Source organism: Mastigoproctus giganteus, chromosome 8 (assembly GCF_048544385.1).
Source record: "Mastigoproctus giganteus isolate SK-2022 chromosome 8, ASM4854438v1, whole genome shotgun sequence".
NCBI classification, from domain to species: Eukaryota; Metazoa; Arthropoda; class Arachnida; order Uropygi; family Thelyphonidae; genus Mastigoproctus; species Mastigoproctus giganteus.
The window spans coordinates 133,160,367-133,172,705 of record NC_143582.1 but is presented as its reverse complement, the minus strand read 5'-3'; the positions used below and the strand labels follow the sequence as shown (position 1 = coordinate 133,172,705).

Below are 12,339 nucleotides of genomic sequence, written 5' to 3'. Positions count from 1 at the left end.
TGAATCAGTGATGTGGTATCTGAAGGTAGAAAAACTAATTCAATGTTTTTTAAAGTCAACTTTGGATGAGCTGGGCAGCTGATCCAAAACCAATGCATTTTTTTTTGTTTTTCTTATCCAATTTCAAATACCATTTATGAAGATAATCTTCAAATAAAGAAGCTGTCATCCAAGCATTGGAATTATTGGCATTCAATAGGCAGCTGTTTTACTCCTTTAATACATCTAGGCGATGTACTCTTGCCAATAACTAACAGCTTCATCTTGATTGTTCCAGTCATGTTGCATGTTAAAAGAACTATAATCCTGTCCTTGATCTTCTTTCCTGCAGACACAGAGGAATTTTTAAAAATCATGCACAGGTCTGGGGTAGCCCTGTAGTACAACCCTGTTTCATCTGTATTAAAAATGTCTTCAGAATTATAAGTGCTTAACAGTTTGCCAAGAGGTTTCAACCAGGTGCAACTGCAGAACCATCGGAATCCTGTTTTTCTCCATGAAGTTTTTTGAAAACCATATCATCCCTCTCCTTCCATCTTGTCAGCCTTCCATCCATCGCCTTAAACTCTTCGTGTAGTTTTTCAGCAAAATCATTAGCTTTTTGAAGAAGAATGCTAGAACTGATTGGCGCATTAAATGAGCTGGCCTGTTTGAAACAAACAAACAGAGCTTCATCTACTGTTTGGCATTTCCCTTCAAGCTTCCTTTTTCTGGTTTCACTAATCAATTTAGTGTTTATGTGTGATGTGATTTCAACAATTCTGATAAAGATGACTGAGGTACCCCTAATTTTACTACCGCTTCCCTTTGAGACATATTGCCTAAATTTAATTTATAGTACATTTCTATAATATTTATAACTTATCTTTTACACTCAAATTCACTCACATTTTTTTTGGTAGTAAAATTTAAAACATAGTAAAAAAGATGAGCTTCAATGAATAACAAAGCACAGGGCACACACAAATTGGAACTAACATGACACACGCAAGTGAGAAAAAGTTTAGATATAGAAATGAAGAGCAGATTTCAGCAAAGCGGATACACATTTCACCATAATAATAAGAAAACCCAGAATTCCAGATATTGGTATTATCGCAAATGAATAAGAGAGATTTTATTACCCATTTATTGCACTAACAGAAAAGTCCAATAAACCGGAAACTACAAATTGTTTTTAATGTTTTATGGTTGTGACCTCTATAAATGTGACATCCAGAAATGTGCTTTAGAAAAATATCAGAGGCATTCAAAATTGATTCATATAACAGAAAATGTGATTCTAGTAAACGACAAAAGTGTAGTGCATTTTATTGATTTGAATCGGTTCTTTGAAATTTGATTCTATTGAGCAGCTGATTCTAATAACCAGTGATCACTATAACCAGCACTTACTGTATTTTCAATTTAGTCTTCACAAATAAAATGCTCTTGCATAAAATAAAATAATTACAGCCAAATTTGATACAAACGACTAAAGATTATTTTATAATCTAAATATTAAAATTTATTTCTATACAAAAAATGTTTTATCAAACACAGAAATACTTGATAATGCAATGGCTGAACGTAAATTATATCACGAACTGTATTATAATTATGTGAAAATTAGGCAATATATTTGTTGGAAGCTGAAAGTGTACTTCAAAACAAAAATTAGTGAAGGCAAAGAAAGCTGACATGAGAACCACAGCAAACTTTGGACTTCTTACTGGGCAAACAAATTTGCCACTACCACACTCTAGCGCTGCTAGCTCGGTAAACAAATGGTACGTGTTATCGATCTGGAGTAGAAGTCAAGAATACTGTTTGACAGGTAGGCAGGACAAACAATGTACTGATTGGTGTGTGAATACAACAGATGATAACATCCTTTTGTCCTAATGAGCGCTTGCCATAATGGTGAAAAAAAGATCAGGTAACCCCAACTTGAATTCCATGGGAGCTTAAACCCCCTCCTGAAGTGGAGAAGGTAATCTGACCTTTTTTTCTTTAGAATCATGGTTGGACTAGTAGATAAACTGTTTATTAATAAAAAACTGATTTTTTATTACTTTATTTTTATTTTGTTGTTATTTTTGTTTATTTTTAAAGACACTCATGCAGAACGTTTTTTACAATGCCAGAACTTTCCACATGACTCTGTTCGTGATTTAATCTGTAGCATCTCACCCACGGACCTTACAGGAGTTAAAGGATCAGCTGGTTACGTGTTGGTACCAGATACCACAAGACACATTTAGAAATCTTGTAGCGTCCACGCCTTGCTGGGTACGAGCTGTTTTGGCTGCACATGGAGACCAACATCATATTAGGTAGGTGGTCAATGTTTTGGCTCATTGGTGTATATACAGGAGGGACAGACAGGACAGGAGGGGTTATGCTCTTAGTTAAGAAGCATATTAAATCTAAGGCAATACATCCAGTCCATATGGGTGGCTAGTGCAATGATGAATCAGTTTGGTGTGAGACCACAGGGAAATCAAAAATGAGTAAGAGTGTGCTATAGGCCTAATTGACTGTGATGAGTATTAGAGAAATAGAGTAGGCCAAAATATCAGAATGTCTTATGATGCAGTATTTAAACTTCCAAACGTTGATTGAAATTTGTGGGTCACACACACACACACACACACACACACACACACACACACACACACACACACACACACACACACACACACACACACACACACACACACTAGCAAGACTTTTGTGGATTTATTGGATGACTGTTTACTACAGTAGCATGGTAAAGAAAACAATGCTCTCGATCTGATCATCAGAAGCAACTCTTCATGCATTAAGAACCTGCAGGTAAAAAACCCTCAGGGTAGGAGTGATTACAGTATGACAACGTGGAACTTAAAGAGATAAGTACTGTCAAGGACAAAGCAAGGAGCTTTTGTTTCAATAAGAGCAACTACAGTGATTTCAGGCATTTTTTAAATTGAACACAGTGATGATGTTACCAACATAAAATTCTAAATGGGAACAATTCAGGTAAGTAATCATAGTAGGCTTTTCATACCAACTGAGAAATACTGTTCAAGGCATACACCAAAATGAATGTCAGATGAACTGATGAGACTTGTGACAGGGATGAAAAATGTGCGAGATGCATATAAATTATCAGGGATACAGACACCTATGGTATATATAAATTCATCTGTAATCAAGTCAAAAAGAAAGTTAGCTAAGGCCTATTATGAGAAGTCGCTGCCAAAGAACACAAAAAAAAAAAAAAAAAAAACAGAAGCAAAGACTTCTATGCTTATATTAACAGTAGAAGGAAATGAATCAAATGATGTCAATGAGTTGACTTTCTGATGAACCTGTTCAGCTTGCTGACAAATTGAACAGGTATAATGATCTATATTCTTTAGGGAATGGGATGCCAGAAGCTTATCAAACTCTATCAGGAAGTGAAATGATTTTGCAAGAAATGAAAAGAAAGTAGAAAAGAAAATTGTTGAAGCTAAACAGAAGACACCTGGGGCGAATGGAATCTATCGAATTATATTAACGAAGACAGCAAAGAAGTAAACAAATGATAATATATAATTATGAGAGTATCCATGTATTCAGGGGAGGTTCTTACAGCCCGGAGAAGGGCATATGTATTGCAATTTCACAGAGGGGGGGGGATCATAAGGTGACATTAGTAATTAAAGACCTGTTAGCTACACATCTGTTTCTGGAAAAATAATAGAGTCACTAGTTAAAGAAGTAGTGCACGACCATCTAGACAGGAATGCAATTTACTGTAGTCACAGCATGGATTTCTTAAGGGGCAGTCTTGTCTGACCAATCTGATTGGATACTATGGCATAGTGACCAAGGAACTGGATGCAAAAATAATTTTGATATCGTATACTTTGACTTCAGGAAAGCTTTTGATACCGTTGCACCTAAAAGACTGCTGTACAAATTGGAGCAGTATGGTGGAAAGTTAGTTCTATGGATAAAGGAATGGTTGATTGGGAAAAGCAGAGTAGTTATCAATGGGCACTGCTCTTCATGGACTAATGTTATCAGTGGAGTCTTCGGGGGATCAGTTATAGGCCCATTGTTGTTGTTTTCAATATTGATTAATGTTATTGATAAAGGGTGGTTATTGATTATATATCAGGCTTAATGTCTTAAGTTTACAAATGATAGCATGTCGGCAGGTAGTTATTGACAGTAATCACAGCATGCAACTGCAACAAGATCTAGAAAAATTACGTCAATGGGCTGAGAAATAACAGATGAAGTTAACATATGCAAGGTACTGAATATGGGTAGCAATAATCCCAGAGTAACTCATCAACTGGGTGGTACTACACTCAGGGTAGTGGAAAATTAAAAAAACTGTGCTTGCTTTGGTTTGATCACATCAGTGACCGGAGGATAATAGTGCAGTCAGATATGAAATTCTCCAAGCAGTGCGGACAGGCGACCAAGAATTTACCTATCAGAAACCAGACAATTCTAACTATGCAGCCAATATCCTTGATCTTTTTCTCACAAACAACCCTTCTGAGTAAACAGTCAAGGTTAGTTACCTCAGATCCAATAGAGCCTTTCAACCTCTTGTTGTTTGGCATTACAAGAATGCAAATGGGATGATCTGTGAGATTTATTTTCTTCTTCTCCTTGGTCAGATTACCGTTTCAAATTTTCCTAATGTCAATGTTTGCTCAGATCATGTCAGCGAAATTGCAAATTTCACAAACCAAAACAGAAAATGCAAATTGTGGTTTGATAATTTTTTACAGAGAAATCAGATTTAATTTAGGAATTGTTGCTGTTACTTAAAATGTTCCAAAGTTTTAACCACAGTGAAAACTTTAAATTAATGATTTTAAGCTTTCAACAAGAGTTCTACATAGTACAGATTTCTTTGAGTAAATGAGAAACTATAAACTTTCATTATTTTGTTTGGAAGGCACAAATACAACTTCCTTTTTAATAAGTTATTTTATGCTACTGTTAGATTTTAAGATGTTCACTAATATAATCAACATAGTACAAAAGCATCAGCTGTATGCATCTGTGTTTTAAAGTTGGAAAATCCAGCACTAAGAAACATTGTTTTTTTTTTTTGTTTACTACACAAAAATGCTCAGCTGAGCAGGGGATGGGGGGGGGGGTAGTGGTAGAACCTGTAATTTGTTTAGTTGATTCCAGACCTGTTTCTTAGCATTCAGTCCACTCCTAAAAGAGGTATCTTTTGGAATGTTATTTGTTTGGTAAAGTGTTGAGCAGTATCTAACATCTGAATGCAAAAAAGTAGTTCAACACAACACTTACCTTTAACTTAATAATGAAATGTGTAGCTGGTATACAATTAATCTTAACACAAAAGAAATGAAAAAAGAATTCATTCGAATTATGTTAATTTCAGCATTTCTTCAATATTGGCATAATCAGCAATGGAGATTTACAATCTGCATAGCTGATTATGATAGAACTGGAGAAGTGTAACAAAAAAAAAAAAAAAAACCAGGTGTCTCTGTTTTCAATACATTAATATTTATTTGTCAGTAATTTGACTAATGCTGAGAGTGAAAATAAGCATATTTTCTTATCATCCATGCTAACAATTTATTCATGCTGATTCTAAAAATATAAGTTTTTCCAAAATATTTCTTTAGGAAATATTTCTTAATCAATATTGAGTCAAATTATTGAGCAACAATAATTTGAGCACAATATTTGGTCAACAAAAGCAACAAGATTAATCAGCGGCACAAAGGGATACTCTCACCAAGCAAGAAAACATTTCTCCAAACGGCAAGGCACCCGCAAGATCAGACTGAACTGTTTAAGGTTTTAAATGGATTGCTGGATTGTGCAAACATAAGGGGACATAAACTCAAATTAAAAAAAAGATGAGTAATTAACTGTTGAAAGAAACTTTGATCTGGTGTTGTGGGAATGGGTAAAACAGCTGACAATGCAACCACTTGTTACAGTATTGCACCACTGGTAAGAACTGAACTCAAATTTTAAACTTTATGAAAGATAGCCAAATATGTAAATCTGATCTTTAAATATTTTTTTAATGTAATAGTGAAGCACTCTGTAATAGCCTGGCAAGGTAAACACTCCAATGGGCTACATATCCTGGTGATCACAGGGGGGGAGACTTCACACACCCTTTTAGCCAATAGCTGTTTCCTCAAGAGAGAAATAAATTGATGTTAATAATGATGATAATTTGAATAAATTTAAGGAAGGATTATATTAGAGGGGATGTACAAATAGTTTTTTTTTTCTTTTTGTCTTATGATATATAAGCTTACTTCCTTGCATCTTTGTCCCCAAAACTAAATCAGTAACTTTAGTAGCAATAAAAAATTTCTCCAGAAAAAAAAAAAGCATTTGCCAAACCGCCACACAGCTGTAGGGGACAGCTGCAGCTTCACTGCAGCCGTTATATCTACTACAATAAAAATTGTAGCAATAATCAGGTTCTTCAGTTTTTTTTTTTTTTTTTTTTTTATCTTAAACTTTGCCAAGCACTAACAGATACAATGCCGTGGTAATAGTTCCAGCTAGAAAATCCAACAAACAAGGAATATGCAATAGAAATTAAAACCAAAAAGGAAAGGCACACACATTAATTCGCAGTACTAAAAACTGGAATTATCTAACCTGAAAAGAGCTGGAATCCCAGTTTACATTCATTTGCATCCTCTTTTCGTCTTTCATATTGGCCTTTTTCTCGAACTGTTGTTCCTGTTGTTCTACCTCCCCGCCTTCTCCAGACGACTCTAAGTCTACATCCCCATCCATTTCTGCATGGTTCATACACTTACTATCCACACCTAGAGTAATCTTCAAATTGGGTAGTTCGCGACCAATCAACAACTGCGCCATTTTTAAATCAATTATTCTTCTATCAGACCAACAATAATTATTTAATGTACAAGGAAAATTAATAAACTACACGCAGCAGGGAAAATAAAAATTACAACCATAACACGCGACATAAAACCTAACACAAACAGAGTAAAGCTCTGCAGAAATACCAATATAGTGGCGCTGTGAGACAAATACAAATATAAATATGAAAAGCCTATCGCAAAAAAAGGGGGGTTATTTATTTAAATTATGATTTCCGATAACAAAGCACTTCTTTACAATTGCCAAAAACAAACAAAAAAACCGCTCATATTACAATAACCAGAGAAAAAGATCACTCATCTATACAGGGTGATTCACTACTAGTGCGACAAATTTGCAGGAGGTGTAGGGGGCACAAAGATGAATCGTAATCACATAGCATTGCAGGGTCCGATATGCCTTCGTCATGCGGTAGAGGACGTTGAACGGGACGTCGCGTGAACAGCGATCCCGCTGGAAGCCAGCATTTGCGAACCGGTTCCCGAGGCAGTAGGATGGACGAGTATTCAAACGTTGAACTAGCCGACATGCACCTCGGTATGGAGCTCCGGACTGTAACGGACGCGCCACTCTGCGCTTGTACCAGGAACGTTTCCCGCACAGGCGTGCTCCTCATCATACGATTTTCGCACGGGTGCACAGAATATTATGTGAGACTGGTTGTTTCACGAGAAGTACCATGAATCGAGAGCGAACGACGAGGACGCTAGCCAATGAGGAAAATGTCCTATGTCTTGCAGACGGCAATCCGAGTCTCGAGCGATAGGCCAACGATTGGATATTTCCCAAAGTATGAAGGATACTGTCAACAAACCAAATCCATCTGCAACGCGTCAAATCATTGGAGCCTGCGGATTATCCACTACGGAGGACTTTTGCTACTTGGTTTCTTCAACAGAGTGCGGCAGACAGCGCATTTGCTGCGTCCGTATTGTTCACGGATGAGGCAAGTTTCACAAGAGAGGGAACCTTCAATCAACATAACGCCCATTTGTGGGCTTTGGAGAACCCCCATGGTACGCGAACACGTGCAACTCAACGCCGTTTCTCTGTCAATGTTTGGGCCGGCATTGTTGGAGACCGTACCTTCTGCTCCCCCTCGTCTGGACGGTAGGGCATACTTGATCTTTCTACAGCAAGTCCTACCCGAACTTATTTTATTATTATTATTTTAGGCTTGCCCGTAATTAAATACATTAACCCGTATTTGTGTCTGTAAATTGCGTATGTTCTATGGTCGATTTGCCTGTTTTGCTGGACGAAAAAACCCCAGTTACTGGGGAGAAAAACCTTGCTATCTACGCCTGAGACCGACTAACTCAGCCACGGAGTGAAAAATGCCCATTAAAGTTCCTCGCGTCATCGACGGGATTCGAACCCAGGCCTTTTCCACCCGGTGTGGGAAGGATGGTGACGATACCACTGTGCTATAGACTGCCCGAACTTATTGAAAAAGCACATGTTCCTCAGTCGTTGGCCCCTCAGTGTGGTTTCAGCATGATGGGGCTCCCCACATTACACCAATGACGTCCGCCAACACCTAAACGTTACATTTGGACAGCATTGGTTAGGTCGTGGTGGTCCGGTTCATTGGCCTTCTAGATCGCCGGACCTATCATGCCTGGACATGCTGGGGTCATTTGAAGACATTGGTGTACGAGACCCCCCGTTGATTCAGTTGAAGACCTCGTCGCGGTCGCATCTCTGTAGCTACCGGGGACATTCGAGACACGCCAGGAATCTTCCAGAACGTTACGGATTCCATGCGGTGGCGCTGTGAAACCCTGTGTGACTGCTTCTGGTCGAACTTTCGAACACCTTCTGTAGCATGGCTTTTTGCCGATGTAAAACTTTTCATTAAAATAATTTCTGTTACCCTAACGAGTTGCTGTTTCTGTTCTTTTTCTTTGCTTCTTTGTTCACGCGACCTCCCGCATGACGAAGGCATTTCGGACCCTGCAATGCTATGTGATTCCGATTCGTCTTTGTACCCCCTACACTTCCTGCAAGTTTGTCGCACTGGTAGTGAATCACCCTGCATACATAAATTACTAGAAAACGAAATGCACAAGGTACAATTTCAGTGGATACCACCACCCAGAAGATCGTTTCAGAGTTAGTCGGCTTCATCATCAGTGGGTGGGCAGTTACCCTGGTAATGCAACATGCCATCTCAGTTGCAAAGTTATTTCCACAATATGAGAGATGCCAAATGATGTAGATAATAATAGTGTATTAGAAGGCGAAATGCACAAGGCATAATTTCTTATGGGTTTAGGTAATTATCTATATAATATCGGTATAGATCAGGGGTGGCCAACCTATGGCGCATGCACTAAATGTGGCGCTTTGGAAGATTACAAGTGGCGCATTTCATCATAAAATTTCTCAAGTACCGAATGCCCATATTGCCGATTCTTTGGTTCTATTTCCTTTCATTTCAGGTTCTTCCGCATATGGCTTAAGACACTCGCCACCTTCTTTCCACTTACACGCACATAAACGTGTCAATTCCCTCAATTTAGCAAAAGAAATAAATTAAATTGTCTCCAAAAAAATGCATTTCTGAATTTTGACCGTAAGTGATCAATGGCTATGAAAATATATCGAGCATCTAGTCGTCCATTCTTTTGTACGGCCGTTGCCTCCGGCGCCCGACTCTATGTACAAGTGGGAAAATAAATGCAATTTGTGACTTTTTCAGGGGACTGAGAATATACAAATAGATCCTTTGTCAGAAGTCTTTCAAGTTAAAAGGAAACAATGAAATGATAAATTTGAGGCATTTTCATCTACGAGAAATTTCCATCAATCGCATTTTTCCAGCTCAAAAAACAGTAGGGGGAGCTCCCCCCCCCGGTCGCGCCTGCTCATCAGTTCGTCGAAGTTTTTCGACAGTTTACAATTGATATTCTGTGTGATACGACCTACATTGTACATACTTTTGATTTGTTTGTTCTTTTTCAACATTTAGACTTCTAGTTTTGTACTTTTCTGTTTTTTTTTTTTTTATTCCTTCTATCCGCCACAGTGCAAAAGAAAATGACCAAAAGAAAAGCAGAAAGTGATATTAAACGTGAATTTAATGAACAGTGGGAAAATTAGTTGTTATTTATAGCAAGTTCATCAGGAAAACCGTTTTGCATTGTTTGTGAAAGTACTCATTCACATAATAAAAGACATGATCTTAAGAGACACTATAAATCACAGCATCAGACTAACATAGAAGGAAAAATGAAGCTCGTTCTTGGGTCTGAGCTACGAAAAGAATATGTGACTAAGGAAAAGGAAGAAATCAGAAGAAGACAAAATATATTTGCTAAAGTAAGTTGTGAAGACTTGACGATGATAGAAGCCTCCTATGAAACTGCTTTAGTATTGGCGAAAAAAAAGAAAGCTTTTTCTGATGGAGAAGAAACTGTTAAGCCTTGTCTCCAAATATTTGCATGCCATCTTGGTAATAAAGGTATTGAAAGGAAAGCAGACAAAATTTCTATATCAAGGCAGACAGTTACGAGACGTATCGAGGAACTCTCTCAGGATGTATCTCAGCAACTCGAAGATCTTGTCTATTCTTGTACTTTCTTTTCTATAGCTTTGGATGAATCAACGAATATATGTGGAGTAGCCCAGTTAAGCATTTTTATAAGAAGAATTGATGATGATTTTAATGTCTTTGAAGAACTTGCCAGTCTGGAGTCATTGCATGGTAAACAAGAGGATCAGACATATTTGAAAAAGTAAAATCATGCCTAGAAAATCTAAAATTAGATTATAGTAAACTCATCAGTGTGTGTACTGACGGAGCGCCGTCAATGGTAAAGCCAATGGCACTACAACTTTGCTTGAAAATTTTTAAAATCGTCCTGTACTAAAATATCACTGCATTATACACCAAGAGGCACTATGTGGAAAAACTTTAAATATGCAGCATGTTATGTTATCGGTTGTGAAATTTGTGAATAAAATTAGAGCAAGAGCATTAAACAGACAAGAATTCAGAGAATATTGTGACTTGTTAGATTTGGAATATGGTGAACTTGTCCTTCATTGTGAGGTGCGCTGGCTTTCTGGAAGAAAGGTTCTGAGTAGATTTTGGAAATTGAAAAATGCTGTTTATAATTTTTTAGAACAGGAAAATGCACTACCTGATGAAAGAACCTTATTATTAGATAACAACTGGCTATTTGATTTGGCATTTTTAGTTGATGTTACTAGTCATCTCAATGATCTAAATTCTAAACTACAAGGCATGAATAAATTATTTCCTAGCTTAGTAAATAGCATCAATTCATTTAAAATGAAATTAAAACTGTTCATCTCTCAGTTAGAAAATCAGGATTTAAGTCAATTTCCACACTTGAAAGAGCCGAATGAATGTGCTGTGGATGATAGCAATTGGACCAAATATCTTGAAAAAATCAAGTTATTGCAAGTGTCATTTGAAAGTCGTTTTATGATTTGGCTAAAGAAGAAAACTACATGCTCGCATTTATAAACCCATTTTTACTTTGTGAACAAAACATAATTCAGATGCCTAGTAATATACAAATGGAACTTATTGATTTAAAAACAAATTTATTATTAAAAATGAAATTTGATGAGCTTTTTTCAGATCAAAATGCTTCTGACATGAACATGATTAATTTCTGTCGTTTATTACCCTGTGAACATTTCCCAGAACTAAGAAAATTTGCAAAAAATTATATATGTCGTTTCGGAACGACATACAGATGTGAACAAGCATTTTCATCCAAGAAATTGATCACAAGCAAAACGAGGTCGCGAATGACCGATTCAAATTTGAAGAATTCTCTACTGCTCTCAGTAACAAATTTAACCCCAAACATTGAAAGACTGGCGAAATCCAAACAGGCTCAAAAGTCTCGTTAACGGTAAGTAATGTTTATGTGCTGTAATAGAAATTGCTTTACATACAATAATTAAATCATTTAAAAATGTTAATTATGTTCATAAAATATACTTTTATTAAAAAGGTTATTAAGGATATGCCTGGACTCCTAGCGAGCAGAGAGAACAGACGACTCCAAGTTCCAACCTGATCTCGCTCTCGGTGCTCTCTCTCATCACATCCAACAACTGTGGTACAGAGCTATCTTCACCAAACGAGACTCTCCAGCAGCTGTAGCACCATCAGCGGGTTCCACGACAGCGGTCGCCCTCTCGTCCAAGAGATCATCTCTCACTATTGTAGATTGGTGCTCCAATAAACATGTGTCTTTTGAACTGGCGTACATTGTTTAATTTAGTTGCGTGTTTGAGTTATTCTTTTAGCTCCCACTAAGGCCTAAGCGAAGCAGATCCTACACCTATCATTATTTTCCAACCCCAACCATGAAGTAAGAAGGTAGAAAAGGTGCTTCAGTTGTATGGCGCATCTCAACTCGTATGTGAAAAAATTGGCGCATGATATATAAAAGGTTG

The 12,339-nt window shown here is 37.2% G+C and overlaps 2 protein-coding genes across 2 annotated transcripts in view; one reads left to right on the top strand and one right to left on the bottom strand.

Annotated features, from left to right (window-relative positions):
• LOC150081829 (uncharacterized) overlaps positions 1 to 6,951 on the bottom strand; it is a 353,456-nt gene extending 346,505 nt beyond the window's left edge. The window contains exon 1 of the mRNA XM_090379743.1: positions 6,643 to 6,951. Coding sequence (XP_090235869.1) covers positions 6,643 to 6,867 — 225 coding nt within the window. The 5' untranslated portion in view covers positions 6,868 to 6,951. The remainder of the gene's footprint in view (positions 1 to 6,642) is intronic.
• Positions 6,952 to 10,128: 3,177 nt separating this feature from the next.
• Positions 10,129 to 10,638, top strand: LOC150081828 (zinc finger BED domain-containing protein 5-like). The gene has a single exon (XM_090380332.1). The coding sequence runs from the start codon at positions 10,129 to 10,131 to the stop codon at positions 10,636 to 10,638; it is 510 nt and encodes a 169-aa protein (XP_090236458.1).
• The last annotated feature ends 1,701 nt before the right edge of the window (positions 10,639 to 12,339 follow it).

Bases quoted from the DNA above. Each gene is read 5' to 3' on its own strand.
- LOC150081828 (XM_090380332.1), top strand. From the start codon at position 10,129: ATGAAGCTCGTTCTTGGGTCTGAGCTACGAAAAGAATATGTGACTAAG.